Source organism: Oncorhynchus kisutch, linkage group LG15 (assembly GCF_002021735.2).
Source record: "Oncorhynchus kisutch isolate 150728-3 linkage group LG15, Okis_V2, whole genome shotgun sequence".
Lineage (NCBI taxonomy): Eukaryota > Metazoa > Chordata > Actinopteri > Salmoniformes > Salmonidae > Oncorhynchus > Oncorhynchus kisutch.
Window position 1 is genome coordinate 40,308,651 of NC_034188.2, and position 18,621 is coordinate 40,327,271.

The window sequence follows — 18,621 nt, forward strand, 5'->3', positions numbered from 1 at the left end:
TGGTATCAGCAGTGAATAAATAGCCAATCTCATATTATATATAGTGTTGGTTGGGGGAATTTTTTTAGCATCTGACCTCAGAAAAACAAATATGAACTTGCTGCAGGATTTTGCTTCATCAAACTGTCACCTCTGCCCAGGGTCCTGAAATAGAGATTTCAGTCTATCGCTTTCTTCCCACCTTTATTCAGAAAACCATTTTATTTGATTGCGTTAGCTTTATTGCTACTCTTAGGCTTTGCTCTGTCTTCTGAGTGATACTTTATATCACCCCCCGGGGTATTGGTTTTCATTCTATGGGTTGGTTCCATATGGACTTAGACCAAGCGCTAGCCCAGTCAACTGTACAGCAGCTGAAGTAACACAAAAGCCGTTCACACGAGCTCCTACACAGGTCGTAGCGTGGGGGGTCACGGCGCCAATGAAAAATGCACGAGAGAAAGTATTTGAAAAACGAAAACATAAAAAAAAATATATATAAAAACATGATTAGGAGCTATATAACAGATCAAAACTTCTCTGCCATTTCTATAATTGCAAAACCATTTGGATAACTATTGTGCTTACGCAACACATTATCTTGGCGTAGAGGACAATGTGAGTACCTGACAGCAGACTCTGCTTTTGGAGAGCCCCTGTGTATTCTGGTTCTGGTTCCATAATGGTTCCGAGTCAATACTCCAAATATCTTGTCTAATTCCTCCCTGAGTTTGGACTCTGTGGGACCAAAAGATGGATGGGTACATGTATATTTAAACATCACCAGATATAAGATTACTTGTGTTTACTTTTGCTATGCTCTTTGGAAATGTTCCGGCAATTAACCAAGGTGGGTAGACCCAGGACTCACCCTTGTGGAATCCCAGGCCTGATATTTGCCTGAGAATTCATTTACTCTCGTTTGCCAGTGAGGGATTCATAAACATAGTCTCTGATACGTCAATTCATCATCAGATAGCTTGGGGATTCTGGGTGTGTTCTGATCAAATTTGTGCCCCTATGATGATGAGAGGCATGTTGGTTTCGCTTCAGAAAACTTCACATCCAGCAATTTGTCACACACATCACGCAATCTCACGGGAGGCTGGGAGAGGGAAGTACTGAAGCATTTTCTTCTTCTTCGAAAGAGAGAGGGGCCTTCTGGGAACAGGAAGTGAATCAGAGGCTCAGGACGGGCAGACTGCATCCGATTGCTCCCATCTGGCTATTTTTTTAAAGGATTATATCCAATCAAATTAGCTTTGATTGATCCACAGGCATTACGATTGGCTAGTGGCTGTGGGTATTGAAGGCCCTATTCAATCAAAACCGATTATAACCGGGTTAAGGATACTTTTTAAAATGTTCAACAACAGTGAGAAAAATGTGTATATTAATATGCAGTAGAGTTTCTTCTAGGTTCACACCATATTGTTTTGTCGAGTATCAACCTTAGCCTGCAGTGCAAGAAAAAGGACGTTTTGGATTCATCTTGGAAACACAGTTTGTGGTTTTGATTGAGTGTTGCCTCTGCTGAGGTTCTGAGTTCCATAGAATGCAGTTATGGTTAAATGAAGTGGATAGAAACCCACAAGAAGATTACAGTGTTTTGGGTGATAGGTTACCCAGTCAAGCATCCTGGTGAAAATACGTGCCTTCTTGCAGGCTGAAACCATATAGATTCAACAATTTTGCGATCTGCAAGTTAATTACCGATATAAATTAAAGCAATTTGTGGAATGTGCAATACAAGACAAATGTGTGTCATATATTATTGTAATGAATGGACAACATTTGTCCCTATAGCAACATCCCACAAACATATTCACATTACATAAGGTACAAGCTCCAGCATGTGAATACATTTCATTTTTATTAAATAATTATGTTGCCTGGATATTATAGTCTGCCTAATTAATTATATTAACAATTTCCACTTTGGGGTTTATTCTGAATTATTCATGATAATTCATTCATAAGGGGACCGTGTAATTATTGGCCTAAAGGGATGACTCATACAAAAAAAAATGTTCTGTAATGCAGAACTTACAAGTGAAGCCATCAAATATGAAAAGAAAGAAAATAAAGTGGTCTACTGCATGAGGCGAAACAAATTGGTAAGCTTCTGTCATGCATGGCAGGTGTTTACACGTGTGCATCGTTGGAATGGGTATAATAGCAAAGCAACAAACATTACAATGCGCCGGGATACAATCTTCAGTATAATTTCACTATGACCTTGACGTTTTATGATGAATTGAGAGACTAGGTCTACTGTAATTGCCGCTCCCCTTGACGCCGCACCAGTCAGCGCGACATCCGCTCTCTCATTGGCCAATTTGGGGTTTTAACATTAAAAAGCGCTCCATCATTCTTGATGCGCTGCCCTGTCCGCCTGCCGTCCTAGCCTCCCATTAATCGCTTAATTCCAGTAAACCTACGTGTACACAATGGCCCGCTGTCTCTGGCTAATGCATGTGTGATTAAGCTTTTAGCCCGACCACACGGCGATATTAGCCAGCAGGTCTTTGCCTTGTATTGAGCCCAAAATGCCTTCAGGGGGCCGGGGGAGGAACACGTGGGGATTCGGGGGGCTAGTTAATGACACTGACCCTCACTTCCCCAACAGCCATTCAATTCAACAATAATAACGCTCCAAGCAGCTGATTTATGAAACTGGAGCTAATAATTGTCAATTGCTAATGTGTGTGTGGAGGGGGGGGGGGGGGGGGTAATGCCAGTATATGCTAAGTAAAATATGCCCTCTCTTTCGCCCGCCACTGGCCTGACACATGACGACCCCCGCACGGCTACTTAGGGGAGACAGCTAGTAAGGCTTTGACAGCTTGGGGTTTAGGCCTACATGTGAAAAGCGCAGGCCCAACACAGCCTAGGCCCAACACAGCCTAGGCCCAACACAGCCTAGGCCCAACACAGCCTAGGCCCAACACAGCCTAGGCCCAACACAGCCTAGGCCTATGCTTATGTGTAAAATGCGTGAAATTATGGCAAACAAAAAAAAGTTGACTATAGGGCTACTATAAAATACACTATCTTTGTTTTGATAAAATGAATAAAAACAAACAAAATATCTAAATATAAAAATGCATATTGTCATAAAACGGTGGACAGTATTTTATATTTCCCGGTTTTACCTCATGGAGTAGGCATGCAGTCATATCCGCCAAAACTCTGATAAATTAACACGCAAACGATGTCTCGAAGAGGGGAGGATTCACTTACTAAGTATATTTAAAGAGAGGGAAATCGCATGAAGGCCATTGACCAATGTTAAACAGCACGAGATTAAATGATGACATGGGACTCTGATAAGAATTTAATTCCATCTCATTTTGGACGATTTTATTAACCACATTTTTGAACACTGGCGAGAGATTTAATGATCACATCTTTTCAAAATCTTTACTTCAGGCTGGTCGATGGCATGCCTCTGCGTTAACGTCGATTTAGAGGTTTGAGTAATTTAGTAATTGATTCCTAGCCTATAGCTCTCGCTCCTGCCAGGTCCGCGTTCGATTGTTAATCTTATCCGGTGGAATAAGATTTTTATGCTAATCCAGTCGCTGGTCTATGTCACTTGGGAGGCCCTCAAAATGCTTCAAATGCAGAGGAGCAACCCGAGGAGGGCAGACAGACCACAAAGCCTTCGACCCACGAAGGTGGCCGGCGAAGTTTGGAAGACATGGATAACGTCATAGAGCATATTAGATGTTTATATCTTGCAATTGCATCCTATCAATTTGCTTTGATCAACACACGAACGAAGATGGCTGATTTCTAATGCTCAACCTAATCATAATCACTATTATCGTCATCATCACCGCCCACCATTATCGTCCTCAACATATCCTCATTTTGACCATATTGTCATCATCACAATGCGTACATCATTATGTTGAGGCAGAAACAGATTTATACGAAGTAGGCCTCCCACAACTAATTGCAGTAGTTATCATAGACCAGCGCCTTCGACGGAAAAGTGTCCATCGAGTTATTGTATTCTGGACAGCACAACACGCTTTTTTTGTGTGCGTGAAACTTTTCGTCCAGACATCAAAAGAAAGAGCCCACTCTTCTAATTGAATTTACCTCTTCCCCAGATGTCACCTTCCATCTGTGCGCGTGGAAACGTGATGCGCCCGGTGACGCGCCTCATAGCCTATTATTTTTTTCTCAGGGAAATCATAAAATCACATTCTTACATCGACATCTTCATACTCACTTGACTTGTATAAAAGCTTTATTTTGACATAGAAAAGTTTGCAAGTCAAAATACTGCGGCGATGGATGTAGGAAATAAAGGGAGTAAATTGGTCTAATAAGGAAATATTATGTGACAAATGATTTCCCATTGCTATCGAAAAACAGTGACATTAAATATGCTTATAATTCCATTATAATACGAGATTAGTGATTGCTACATTTTGCACTTGAATAATAACACATTTACGTCTCAGAGAGCACGCCATTGCACAGTGGTAAAGTTGTAAACAATTCCATAGCCTATTCGTTTATTTGATGTTTGGTGCAGTGCGTTTTATTTTCCCTTGGCACTTTAGTGTAGGCCTTAATAATCGCAATATCAAATTGAGATATCAGACGAAATTGTCAGGAGAACAAGCCGAATGAATATTTTATGTTGAGCTTTATCATCAACATTGCCTTCGGCTTGTGATTCGACCCCACCCGGAACACGTACGCCCTTATTAATAACCGTTTTGATAACGGTAAGTTTTCGTCAGCCCGAGTAAGACATTATGTTCAATGTGACAGAGGTTCCTCCCATCGCAGTGTCTTCATCCCCCTCTCTATTTTTCCTTTTTGTGAGTGTGATATATCCAATCCATCCACAGACAATGTCATTTTGTTCCTATGTTTTGTCCCCCTGTCGACCCGCATTCCTGTATTGCTGAGCAACGACAGGGCCCACTAAAAGAAGAGGAGTTCCTTGTCCGCCTTTTAAATGTCTCCGGCTATTGTGTGGCACTTGCCAATGAAAATGTGGTGTCTCGCACGCATCGCAGTTGTTCTGATTTATTTAAGTGATAGTATGGTTGCTGTCATTTATGTGTCGAAGGATAACAAATGAACTGCAGGTTCACTTTGATGAAATAACCATTATGTTACTGTAAATCCCGGATTCCATGCACTTGTGATATTTGTTTTTGAGATAATGCTTCATTTCAAGTGGGAGGACTTGTTAACATCATCATTACCGAAAGGGTAATGCGTAATTGTATTTCAACCACTTTTGAAAAAGGCTCAACTCACAGTCTGACTCAAATCTTATTTTACTTCGTTGATTTTGAAAACGTGTGTGTGTGTCGGCGCTGTGCCTGTGCGCGTGTCTTTCAAATGTGAGGACGAGCGTAACATTCTCGAATCAAAATATCAAAGGTTTTAACTCTGAAATTGTATTCCGCCCAACATATTTCGAAACCAGTTGATATAATAAAGGGAGATGTTGAAAATATAAAGGAGGGCGTTTCAATGACTGGTGGACTATGGTGGACTATAGGCCGGTCGAATAAAGATCCATTTGAATGAGAGAAACGGATGGCAAACGCTATAATTATATTTGCCTCGGCAAAAATATCAGAAAGGACTTCTCGGTTCTTTGTCCGTTATTAGATTAATTCATAGAGATGGCTTCTTTTGCGGTGCCAGACGCGTGGAGGGAGGACGGTGAACCAGTTGGTCTTTGGTTTCAATAATCAAATTAACCATGTGGTAGGCTTTACAACTTTAAGTCACAACTCGCGTGTAGAAAGAAAAATAAGAAAGAAAGAGACAGCATTTACATAAAAGGGACTGGGTTGTGTCAAGAAAGAATTCCTTCTTATTGTCGTTCATCATTGAATTTGCAACGCTTCAAGAAAAGGGGGAAAGACACTGAAACGCGTCAGCAATTGTGGTGGGAAAAAAAAAACAATCGATCGCATAGGACTTCATTAGCGTAACATCTTCAATGTTATACTCGTTTTTTTTGTTTGTTCAATTGCACCTTGCATCTCCTAGTTTGAACATCATTAAAATAAATAAATGGGCCTACTTTCTTTTCTAGGGACACCAACAAAGGTTCAAAGCCTTTGTCAGTTTATTGCAAATAATTAAAGCTCTATTTTCGGCAGATGCCTTCGTTTCATTTTCATGGTGAACATGTTTTGAAATAAATACATTGAATGATTGCCCTCAAATGGACGTTAATCTTAGAGGGGTTCTTTGGAGTTCCCTATCCCTACAGATGTGTGCAGTGTGCACATCCCTGGTTTTATGGCTGGAGACTTGGAAACAACTTGTCAATTTATTTATCAGAGTATCATGGCAAACATTCGTCTTCAATCGATGCAGAAAAATATCATTGCGCCTAGACAAATGTACACCTTCATGATGATACACTTCCGTTGGGTAGTAATTGTGGAAGAAAAATAAACATTATGCAACGAATGAAATTGTTTCTACACAGCATTTTTCGTTAGAAAGGCAATAATTCCTTGGAGAAATAGTCTGTGGACAAAACATAAAATGATGACATGTAGGTTATGGGCACGAACGTGATCAAATGAAAGAACAGTAGACCACCTTACAAAAAGGTTCACCTTATTACCAAAACCAAATTTGCCTAATATTGTGTGCCTAGAAGTTCCGATGGCTTGCTCACAACTTAGTTACATTAATTAGAAAGATGTTTTGGGGGCCAAATGCAATAAAACGAATAACAACCTTATTCGAATCATAAAAAATGACCCCCGAAGTTTAATTGAAACACGCCGTGCACATGAAGTGTGATTTAGAAGATAAAACATATTATGCGGCTTTACCTTAAGTAATTGAAATAATACAGGACTATCATAATTGTTTTATAGGAATAGACTATACCCATCCAGTATTTAACATAGGAATAGCCTATATTCCTATAATAATGTGAATTTTAAAAATGAAACATTTCCGGTCTGGCCTACCATTTTGTTTTCGTTCAGGCTACTTTCGTTTCGTTTGTTCGAGACAACAACAGTCAGACAACAACAATGGTGGTAGGGCAAAATAACGCCAAAAGTCCAATAATAGTAATACAAGTAAAATAACAAATTATTATAGAATTATTACAATAAAAACAACAATCCAACCTTGTGTACACGGTGTGTAATTTAACAACAATACAGATCTCATACGCCCCTGAGATCTACCTTTGTTGTAAAATGACGCATGAGCTAACATTCTTACAAGGTATAGCATCCGTACTTCTAGCCAAGAAAGAATGCAAAACAGGCAAGAAGAGAGAAGGGGAATACTATCTGAAATTCTGCCCAAGGTATACGGTCGGTTAAAAGGCTTAAAAGCTTGGGGAAAATTGGATCAGGGAGAATCGTCACCCAACTTTCATTATTTCCAAGTGGTATGATTGAATTAAAGGGCAAGATGGTGGTTAGAAAGGAGAGAGGTGGATAGCGCGCTGGGGCGGGGGGGGGGGGGGGGGGCTTGGCTCGTAATGGCGTGGTATTAAATTCTAATTAGAGATGCAGGGGATCAATGATAGGGAGGTTGGACAGCGCGGTCCCACAGTGCCAGCCCAATAGACTGATGAGTTATTGTCATGTAAAAAAGCGCTAGCAATAAGACCAAACGCTTTGCTATTGTCCAAGCGGAAAGAGCCAAGTTTATTATGAGGACTATATGCTCTAGAGACCTGAGGCTAGGCGGCTCTTAGGGGGCTTTTCATAAAACAGGGCGAAGCTCCTATAAAGGAGGCCAGTTTTGGAGCAGGCGCTGAGCAGTGCACATCTACCCACGGCCTCTTTCAAAACAGTCAAATCCAAGCAATTCCTTTCTCCCCAACATATCTCGCGTTCTTATAATTTTTTTCCTGGGAAGTGCGGCTTTCTTTATCCACGGAGCCTTTTCAAATGTATAAAATGGAGTATTCTTACTTAAATTCCTCTGCCTACGAGTCATGTATGGCCGGGATGGACACGTCAAGCTTGGCATCAGCCTACGCGGACTTCAGCTCGTGCAGTCAAGCCAGTGGGTTTCAGTACAATCCGATCAGGACCACGTTTGGGGCTACCTCCGGCTGCCCGTCGCTCACGCCGGGGTCTTGTAGTCTGGGGACCCTGCGGGACCACCAAAGCAGCCCGTACGCTGCAGGTAAGCAACCGCCAACTTTGTCCACCACTCCACGCTCTCTACTCGGGTATATAGGACGTCTTGATTGCATTTGAAAATGGAAATGTGTTTAGTATTTACCAAACGAAATTTGCTTACACAAATGAAATAATTTATCACGTTAGAAGCGATTGCAGGCAATCGGTAATTCAGTTACGGGGTTACACTATACCAGTCACACCCAAACCGCCAACAAAATTATCTTAAGCTGCCAAAATGATAGGCATAATTTATTTACTTTGCGATGAGACATAAAGCTTCGAAAATAATTAGATAACCAAAGACTAAAGCTCATTATTGACACGGAATTGGAGTTACAATAGCAACTACCGGGACAGATGGCAACATTATGACAAGTTTCCAAACTTGAACCCCAATATCAAAGCAAGAATTAGTTTACCATTACAATTAACCACATTACATTTCATCACTGGTCTCAATTTAGCACTAATCCACAAGAAATCTAACAGATTATAGAATACAATAACAACATAACCCGATTTTCAACAGATTCATTATAATTCGGATTGATTTTAATCTGACAACATTGCAATTACATATGATCAAATCTTTCTATTACTCTATAGCTATTGCCATTGCAAATAAGTTTAATGTTGACATTTATTTTCCCCAGTTCCTTACAAACTCTTTACGGATCATGGTGGACTGAACGAGAAGAGAAAGCAGAGGCGCATTCGGACCACTTTTACCAGCGCACAGCTCAAGGAGCTCGAGAGGGTTTTTGCTGAGACCCACTACCCGGATATCTACACACGAGAAGAGCTGGCGCTCAAAATCGATTTGACTGAAGCCAGAGTACAGGTAGGCTATGATATCCGGCGCTATCCTCACCTCATCCAAGAGCACTCGAGTCATTACGAACAAAGCTCCCTACTATTATTTTGGGGTTAAAAAAAATGGTATTTGGTTTATTACGAATTTTGCCAAAATCAGGTCCATACAGAACCCCCAGGCTTACACTGTTGTATGCTTATATGTGAATAACTACACATTTGATGGTAGTTCAATATGCGGATACAGTATCATATTGCATCATCCAATATTGACAGAATGACAATGGTTTCAATCATTTACATATACAGTAGTCCCATTTGATTTTAATGACAATTTAAAAAAAAGCTCACTATCAGTTGTCTAAATCTTTTGGATCTGTTTTTCGTTGTAAAGGTGTGGTTCCAAAACCGACGCGCCAAATTCCGCAAGCAAGAGCGCGCGGCATCTGCTGCCGCTGCAGCTGCCAAGAATGGCTCCGGGAAGAAGTCGGACTCTAGGGACGAGGACAGTAAAGAAACCAAATCTACCGATCCTGACAGCACCGGAGGACCAGGGCCCAACCCCGTCCCGACGTCCAACTGCAGCGGGCCAAGTCCAACCAGTGGCCAGGTCAACATTTCTAGCGGAAACGGACAAGTGGACCAAGGGAAAACATCAGTGTCTCCCGGCATGTGTGGAAACACAGCGATTCAAGGCTGGGCTTCTGCCCCCGGCACCATCACCTCTATCCCGGACTCATTGGGTGGACCGTTCGCCAGCGTACTGTCCTCTTTGCAAAGACAGAACGGAGCCAAAGCTACGTTAGTAAAGACAAGCATGTTCTAATACAGCGGAGACCCATTGACAAAATCAACAAGAGAAACATGGTTTACTGACTCCGGTGACGGAGGAGTGTTGAGTCCGTGGAAGGAGGGATGTTACAAGACAGACAGAAGGACACTGATAGGCCTATCATAACCGCAGTTGTAAAAAGATGAAGATTACTACTTTTATTATTTTTGCCTCACGCCTTCCTTCTCGGTTATCGTCTGGTATTGTGGTCATTCTGCACTTATAACTGTCTGGTTCAAGTAACCACTAACAGCTGCGCATTCATACGCAGTCCCATCATAGGACCAGATGTCAAAATATATCGACACTGTAGGCTACAAATGCTTTTATTTAATTTTTTAAAGTTGTCGACATTCTGATTTGACTGAAGGTGTTTGATATATCGAATATCTCTGCTTATTATCGAATGAGACATCAACTATTTTGTCATTTTCCTGACGCAACTTGCTAAGTATAAGTAGCCTATACGTCACTGTTTCAGGGCTCATGAAGAATGTAGTTTTTTTCTCTCCAATTGTTGATATCAAATGATCTTGCATTATTTCCCCCCAAAAAAGGCACAAAGTACAACAGTTCACCGCTGACAGAAATAAGTAGGCCTAATTGTTTTGTGTGTTTTTGTGGCTCAAATTGTATAGCGTTAATATGTATTATTGTATCCTATAGTTGACCATAGGCCATACTCCCCTTGTAGAATCACAGTCTTTTTTTTGATGTTTTACAAAGTTACAATTGGCGAATTTATTTTGCGTAAAAAAAGGGAATGGATGCAAACGTTGTATTTATTTCATTTTTATTTGCATGTTGTCTTTTCTGTCCAATTTTATAATATTTTCCCCCATTTTGTGAGCATAATGTAACATGTTTTGTCCAGGATTTGAAAGCTATTTATATGTAAGTAATGAATGCTTATATTTAAGAAGGAAATATTTCTACATGTTCACATAGTTTTCCAGGTGTACCATTGAAATGGTTGTTGATGATAAAAATAATAATCAAATTTGCTTTGTCATGTTTCTCTTTGTACATCTTTAGACAACATGTAAGCAAACACCTTAGGCTACTATTCTGCATAGAAAATAGTTAAAAAAGGTTAACCAAATTCGCACATAAATTGCTATTATCTTCTGATTCCCTAATCCACGTCAAATTGACATATTGGTTCTCACAAATTAAATCACATTCTTTAATAACTTTTGTCATGGATTCTGTAATATCTTGTATTACTATGCACATCTATAATATAAGTCACCTAATACACTGAAAGACACCATTCTGGCGGCCGTGGCCCATTCTAATGGCTGGGGATGGATTTCAGCACCATGGACAGCGCATCCCGCCAGAAAGAACGCTTTCTGGCAAGTTGAGCCGAATCGCCCACACGCTGCACATTACTTCATAATATCATATAACTACAGACACCCACAAGTCCATTTATTTTGTTACATTTTATTTATAAACATACAGTATACTATAAAGCCATTGCATTTGAACATCACATTTATCTATATTCGGATAGTGTTCAGGTGAATATTACATTAAATACAAAACTTAGACATAAAATATAATTCCCAAGCTATTCATCCTGCTAAGACAATATCGATATTTCTGTCTCAAAGATGCCCCCCCCCCCTGCAGAATTAGACGAGATTTATTCATTTCCTAAGTAAAAGTAAAAAAAAGACACAATCAGAACCGAAGCTTAAAAATACAGTATGTCAGAAAAATTTACCCAGACGGGCAAAGTTGTAAGCTACATTTGAGAATGGATCATACATCCGATACAAGAGTAAGCTATGGATTTATTTCGACATAGCAAATGATTTGGAATAGGCCTACGTCCATTTCAACATACATCCACAACTGGTATACCTTCTCAAACTGCTGGCACTGATCTTTAGTTTATATCCAACCAAATATTACTCACGTGCAACTGCTGGTAAGACCATTTTTAGTCATTATTTCACAACGCAACAGGTAGGCCTAATGATTTGTTGTTGTTGTCGTGTGCGCTGAAAATGGTTTTCTATTGCTGAGCATTTACCAAAATCGTCACCACTGTCAACAGGGCATAGAGAGGCATATAGACTCATTATAATACAATAAAAACATACGGAAACACAATTTTTAAAAACAATGGCATTCTTTTGTTGTTGCTAAGGGCTGATATTAAATACTTCCACCATACGCCTTAGATGTATTCTAAATTCCGTGTTTAAATTGTATAGACTATCACTGTCACGAAATCACGAGAAAACAAATGGAAGGTTTGGTAGGTTCTGACACAAGTCCCCCCAAAATAAAGGGGGATATCAACAACAACAAAATTGGAGTGGGGGGCGATTTTAAGTCCTGGTGCAGTGTCCTCTGTGTTTTAGCGCTATTTCGACAAAAACCTCCAAAACCTACCCAATCATACTCAAATGAACAAACACCTCCCGTTCTTACCAGTCATACTTAAGTGGACACCGTAATTGGGTTCCCTTCCCTGGCGTGTGCAATCACCTGCTTACCTAAGGCACATGTTTTGTGACATTTCAAGCGTGACATTCCCAAAGAGAATTGGTTAAGAGGAAACCGAATGGTTTAGTACAGTAGCATACATCCGTACTAAATGACACATGTTAACCTCCACAAGCGCAATCCAGTTCACATGCACCGGTTCCTGTTATTGCTCTAAAATCAAGTACGTCTAACTTTGTAAGCGGATATTTGTTTCGAGCAAAGAAAGAGAGAAAAGGAGGACCTTTTCAGGCCAAAGTGCGATGTTACGGTAATGTATATCCTAGTAACAGCGCGGTATATTTTTAAAAAATCCAGTCGGCTACTAAAGCAATAGGGAATAAATAAAAGATAAACAGCCAATTTTCGAGCTTCCTGTAAATATAAGAAAGGCAGAAAAACAATTTTACTCCCAGAATTTAAACCAGAGTTTGGATGAATTGTGGTTTCAGCAAAAATCTAAATCAGGAGGAAAAAAAAAAATCTGGCTTTTCTAAGACTTTTGCTGACCATCAAGAAATAACCCCTAAAGACCTCAAGTCATCAAAATGGAATGACCTTCTATTACAATACTTGACACTTTAATTCGAAATCTTGACCAACCTTCTTAAGGAACAAATGAAAAGCTGAAGTTACAAACGAAAGACTAATAAAGGCCTATCTAACAACCTCCATACAAGAGATTCAAAGAAAAGGTTTTCTTATTAGCAAATATTTAGTCTAAGTCCCAAACTCAGTTTGTTGGATTTCATTGCATTGGTATTTTCAGGAGTTTCCTTTTCAGTTTGGAAGTGATGGAGGCTGTCATACTGTCTACGCCAAATATACAGTATCAGAGCTCAGAATCAAAATGGCCACCATCTTCACAAGGGCTTGTGGGTGCATATAGAAACGAGGAAATGAGAACCACTGAGCTGTAATCATACAGGGCCAATATAATCCATAGGGCTACTACGATCAGTCACTAATATTCAATTTCACACACAATTTCCCAAGGTCAGGAATATTTTGGCCCATTTCAATCAAGTCATGGGATGTGAATTGCAGATATTGCAAAAAATCCCAACATAGGCCTTGACAGACAAGACACATTCCACACATATGTCGATTACTGGAGAAAAAGGAAGAAGGTAGACAATTTCTCCGTAATCCTTGTGCTTTCCCAATGTCGTCACAATGTGGTTGGCTGGCCGGCTGCTGTAAAGAAAAAGAGCAATATTAAGCACAACTGTAAATTCTCTAATAGATGATCATCATAATTCAATTGGACTAAGGAAAAATACATGTATTTCTGTGAGGCAATTTGGTAAATGATACTCCTGTATCAGCAAAATTAATCAGTGTATGATGTAGCTATTTATCATGTGAAAGCGAAGAAGACAAAGGTGTGTATGCGAGAAAGAGAGAGAGTCTGTATGTGTGAGTTTGAGAGAGAGATAGTGTGTTATCAAGTATGTATACGTGTGTGTGTAACCGTGTGTGTGTGTGTGTGTGTGTGTAAGCGGGGATGTGAGTGTGTGTGTGTGTGTGTGTGACTCACAGCGGGAGCGGATGTAGCACTGGTGGCAGTTGAGGAGGCCGTTCCGAATCCTCACGTCTGTCCCCGTGGTGGTGTCACCCAGCTGCCCCTTACAGACCCCACACTGCAGGGTGAACAGAGGGGGAAGAGGAAGAGAGCGAGAAATACAGGGAGGGAGGGAGGGAGAGAGAGAGAAAGAGCGAGAGAGAGAGAGCGAGAGAGAGAGAGAGAGAGAGAGAGAGAGAGAGAGAGAGAAAGAGAGAGAGAGAAAGAGAGAGAGAGAAAGAGAGAGAGAGAAAGAGAGAGAGAGAGAGAGAGAGAGAGAGAGAGAGAGAAGAGAGAGAGAGAGAGAGAGAGAGAGAGAGAAGAGAGAGAGAGAGAGAGAGAGAGAGAGAGAGAGAGAGAGAGAGAGAAGAGAGAGAGAGAGAGAGAGAGAGAGAGAGAGAGAGAGAGAGAAAGAGAAGAGAGAGAGAGAGAGAGAGAGAGAGAGAGAAAGAGAGAGAGAGAGAGAGAGAGAGAGAGAGAGAGAGAGAAAGAGAAAGAGAGAGAGAGAGAGAGAGAGAAAGAGAGAGAGAGAGAGAGAGAGAGAGAGAGAGAGAGAGAGAGAGAGAGAGAGAGAGAGAGAGAGAGGAAGGTGGAAGCAAAGTAAGACATGGGCTTTGTTTGAATACTTTGAAAATGCATAATTCTTTCCTTACTTCCTTGTAGTAATCACTGATCCGACAAAGCTGGCGGCATCGGTTAAAGTATTGACGAGAGAGGATTAGAAAAGGTTTAAGCAATATGGTAATTCCATTCACCTTGCCTTCTGATTGGTTGGGTGGGATATTTTACTTGCCCCTGTACTATCCTTAAAGATCAACAAGGAGAATCTGGGGGGGTTGGACTGACATTTATCATCAAGTGCATTAGTCATGGCCCTGTGGCTACTACCTATGGATGGATGTGGCGCCGTGACGATACGGTGCTGACCTAACACAGCCTGCCTCAGCCTGGCAGTGATACGGACCTTAAAGCACTGGATGTGGAAGTAAAGGCTGAGGGTCTCAATGATCATGGCCGCCCCTTTGCCCAGAGGGTGGCCGCAACTGGAGCACAGCTTCTTACCGCTCACTGACCTGCAGGGGAGAATATGGTCCCGATTAACACAGATTGACAACTGAGCAGCACAAACTGAAGGACCGCGCTGCCAAATGAAGTGATAGGGAATGGAACATTTAGGGATTGAGGCTTGTAGATTCCTCCTGACTCGCATATACTGTAGTAAAAGCACATGAATCTACGTGTAACATTTATTTAACTCAGCAAGTCAGTTAAGAAACAGTTCTTATTTACAATGATGGCCTACCCCGGCCAGACCTGGACAACGCTGGGCCAATTGCGTGCCACCTTATGGGACTCCCAATCACAGGCAGATGTGGTGCAGCCAAGATTTGAACCAGGGACTGCAGTGACACCTCTTGCACTGAGATGCAGTACCTTTAACTGCTGTGCCACTCAGGAGGGGGTGTGTTTTATTACTACAGTATATGTGACTCAGTTGTACCAGTTTGAGATACCAGAAATGTCTTCTATAGAACTGACATGATTGCCTTACTTTTCACAGAGATCAAACCTTCCACTTGCAGCAAGTTCAATTCCCTTCTCAATATAACACATGACAGACGCAGCAGTGAGTGGTCTCAAGGAGCTGAGTTTGGCGCCCTCTGGTGTACAATATGTCAACATGTGACAAAATACCTGTTTGGAGATGGAGGCATGTCGGATGGGCATGTGGTGGGTGACTTTAATGGACTGGGCCCCATGGTCTCAATAGAGCCACACCTGGAGATGAAGAGCAACATGCAACATGATGACCTGCCTTGCAACATGGGCATGATTGAATCCATTAGTATGAATTGGACCAATCAAAAGTATGGGAGGTAAGCAAACAATACTGAGGTTCAATCGGTCAGTGTTTCCCAACTCCAGTCCTCGAGTAACCCCAAACACACATTTTTGTAGCCCCGGACAAGCACACCTGATTTAACTTGTCAACTAATCATCAAGCCCTCAATAATGAATCAGGTCAGATTGTCAGGGGTGACAACAAAAACGTGCGCTGTTGGGAATTCAAGACTTGAGTTGGGAAACACTGTTATAGGTGAAAATACAGATGTTGTGGCCAATTCTGTTGACCATACAGTGTGCAATACAGCTGCATTTGACACATTTGCACTATAGGCAGTAGGTTTACCAATATGTGTTCTTATTTTAATTTTTTTCAATCTCTTTGAACCACGAACAAAATTACATTTTTATTGGTTTGGACAATTATAAATAAGGGACCTTTTTTCTTGTTGTGAATTTGTAAAGATATCATCTCTGTCGTCATGAATCTATAAAGCCTTCACTGAATCCACAAATCACTCCCTTTCCCCCGCAGCCCTCCATTTGCTCATCCACGTGTGCCTCCGTCATATACACAAGTGCCCCGAAGCTGACGGAGTAAAAACTCATCGAGGGTGCAGGGGGCTAATCACACCCTGCGACAGCCACTTCCAACCAAGCCAGCAAGGCGGCATGACTCAGAGCGAAGTGCTATCCCGACATGCACCCTGGCGCGCTTGGAATTATGTGCCGCTCAGAACAACATGACGGAGAGTCGTGCCTAACTTATACGCCACGTGAATTTGTTTATATGTCTGATATTGAGAGACTTGACATGTAAACAGATGAAATACCTCCCAAATGAAATATCTAATGTCTCGTAAAAGTACTCGTAAAATACTTTGTCTCGTAAAAGAACTCGTAAAATACTTTATGTCTCGTAAAAGTACTCGTAAAATACTTTATGTCTCGTAAAAGTACTCGTTAAATACTTTGTCTCGTAAAAGTACTCGTAAAATACTTTATGTCTCGTAAAAGTACTCGTAAAATACTTTATGTCTCGTAAAAGTACTCGTAAAATACTTTATGTCTCGTAAAAGTACTCGTAAAATACTTTATGTCTCGTAAAAGGATAGGCTGGATTTGTAGAAACACGTAGAAACACGAATTGCATCTTTCAAGACACCAGTGTGTCCCAATGTCGATGGGTTTTATTGATCCCCCTCGCCACTCTCTGGAAGTGACACGTGACAACGGAGGGCCCTCCGAGTGAGTTGGTAGGGGCGAGTGGGTGGTTTGAGATGAACAGTTTATCATGACAGTGAGGCAAGGCAACCTGGGTAAAAGGCATGTCCATCAAACAGATAGAAGATGTGGAGTAGCATTCAATAAACTCACTTAAAAACAAAAAGAGAAACCTCTCTGCATGATACAGTGTATATTAGCCTGTGAATGACAGAACAAACTCAACACTCACGCATGCACCCTGACTCCACCCCACATACCTCCTGTCCCGAGAGGGCGTCTGTTGGCTGGGTTTGGCGCAGTCTAGTAAGACCTCTGGATGTTGTTTCTTGTTGGGTGGCTGGGGCAGGGCCATGGCGGGAGGTGCTCTTTGGCCGTTCCTCAGACTCGGAGTCAGCTTGTCTGTCTGACTGCTGTTCTGGCTGATCGAGCTGTGGGCGATTGATAGTTTGCTTAAATGATTGATTAGTTTCACTTTGGGGACAATTTAAAAAAAACATTTGTCATTAATGAACCATGGTAATAAATAGAAAGTCATTATTTTCACACCCATTGTAGGGTTCGAGGGCACACGCACGCACACGCTCTCAGACTGACCTAACTGCTGTTTTCAGGCTCTCATCTCTGGACGCTGTGCTGATGTCACTACTCCTGTCGTTGTCTTGTCGTTTCCATTCCACACTCTCTGTGCTCCCCTGGTGGATGAAGAGAGATAAAGGCAGTTTCAAAGGGTCAGTTACAAATCACCCTAAAATCCACTGAAACACAAAACATACCGCATTATGGGACATATTAGCAGTTCAATAAATTCAAACGGTTAGTTCACAATTTCACTGGATTAGTGAAGTCCACGTCCCTACTCATACACGGAGTATAATGCATTTGAACTGTGTCAAGTTGTATTACCTTCAAATCCAGTGTAACAAAAAAGCACATCGCCTCTTTGCAGATATTTACTCTTGAATAAAATGGCTCATTCAAAATGTTAGATTGATTCCAAAGGTAACCCAAGATAACGTCTCCTCTCACCCCCTGCCTCTCCAGCAGCTCCTGCTTGCGTTCCCAGTCGGCCAGCGACCGGACGATGGTGTCCTGGGGGTCCATTGGTGTGGGGGCGTCACCCTGGATGGGTGAGGGCAAGTTGCAGGAGAGGGGGGCCAGGGGGGCCACAGTCTCTTCTAGTATCCTGCGCTCCTGTGGAGGGAGGAAAGGAGGGAGGGAGGCAAGGATGAAAGAAGGCGGAGGGGGGGGGGGGTAAAGGGGGAGGGGAAGGAGGGAAGATTGAAGGACGAAGGGAGGGAGTTAGGGCGAGAGGGAGGGGAGGTAAAGGGGGAGGGGAATGAGGGAAGATTGAAGGACGAAGGGAGGGAGTTAGGGCGAGAGGGAGGGGAGGTAAAGGGGGAGGGGAATGAGGGAAGATTGAAGGATGAAGGGAGGGAGTTAGGGCGAGAGGGAGGGGAGGTAAAGGGAGAGGGGAAGGAGGGAAGATTGAAGGATGAAGGGAGGGAGTTAGGGCGAGAGGGAGGGGAGGTAAAGGGAGAGGGGAAGGAGGGAAGATTGAAGGATGAAGGGAGGGAGTTAGGGCGAGAGGGAGGGCAGAATGTGGGAAAGAGTCATTGTAGGGAAAAGGTAGGAGGACACTGGTAGGATGATAACAAGTTTGTTTTCAGTCAGCAGTCACATACATACAGGGGCTT

The 18,621-nt window shown here is 41.9% G+C and overlaps 2 protein-coding genes across 18 annotated transcripts in view; one reads left to right on the forward strand and one right to left on the reverse strand.

Annotated features, from left to right (window-relative positions):
- Window positions 1-7,730: 7,730 nt before the first annotated feature.
- Window positions 7,731-10,338, forward strand: LOC109904940 (paired mesoderm homeobox protein 2B-like). Its single transcript, XM_020502034.2, has 3 exons — window positions 7,731-8,145; window positions 8,798-8,985; window positions 9,352-10,338. Exons 1-3 carry the CDS (start codon window positions 7,905-7,907, stop codon window positions 9,781-9,783), a joined length of 861 nt encoding a protein of 286 aa, XP_020357623.1. The 5' UTR covers window positions 7,731-7,904; the 3' UTR covers window positions 9,784-10,338.
- Window positions 10,339-11,218: 880 nt separating this feature from the next.
- The window catches only part of LOC109905296 (LIM and calponin homology domains-containing protein 1), a 142,728-nt gene continuing 135,325 nt past the window's right edge, over window positions 11,219-18,621 (reverse strand). For 10 of the 17 annotated variants that reach the window (XM_031790283.1, XM_031790279.1, XM_031790282.1 and 7 more), the window contains 7 exons: window positions 17,954-18,118; window positions 17,522-17,619; window positions 17,185-17,355; window positions 15,551-15,634; window positions 14,820-14,928; window positions 13,832-13,934; window positions 11,993-13,488 (listed from right to left, as the gene is read on the reverse strand). In XM_031790283.1, the coding sequence (XP_031646143.1) occupies window positions 13,463-13,488; window positions 13,832-13,934; window positions 14,820-14,928; window positions 15,551-15,634; window positions 17,185-17,355; window positions 17,522-17,619; window positions 17,954-18,118 (756 nt within the window). In that variant the 3' untranslated portion in view covers window positions 11,993-13,462. Of the gene's footprint in view, window positions 13,489-13,831; window positions 13,935-14,819; window positions 14,929-15,550; window positions 15,635-17,184; window positions 17,356-17,521; window positions 17,620-17,953; window positions 18,119-18,621 lie in introns of all 17 variants that reach the window. The other 7 variants (XM_031790284.1, XM_031790277.1, XM_031790275.1 and 4 more) reach the window with 3 other exon arrangements.

Bases quoted from the DNA above. Each gene is read 5' to 3' on its own strand.
- LOC109904940 (XM_020502034.2), top strand. From the start codon at position 7,905: ATGTATAAAATGGAGTATTCTTACTTAAATTCCTCTGCCTACGAGTCA. The intron at 8,146-8,797 runs GTAAGCAACCGC...TATTTTCCCCAG, and splicing joins AAGCAGCCCGTACGCTGCAG to TTCCTTACAAACTCTTTACG. The intron at 8,986-9,351 runs GTAGGCTATGAT...TTCGTTGTAAAG, and splicing joins TGACTGAAGCCAGAGTACAG to GTGTGGTTCCAAAACCGACG.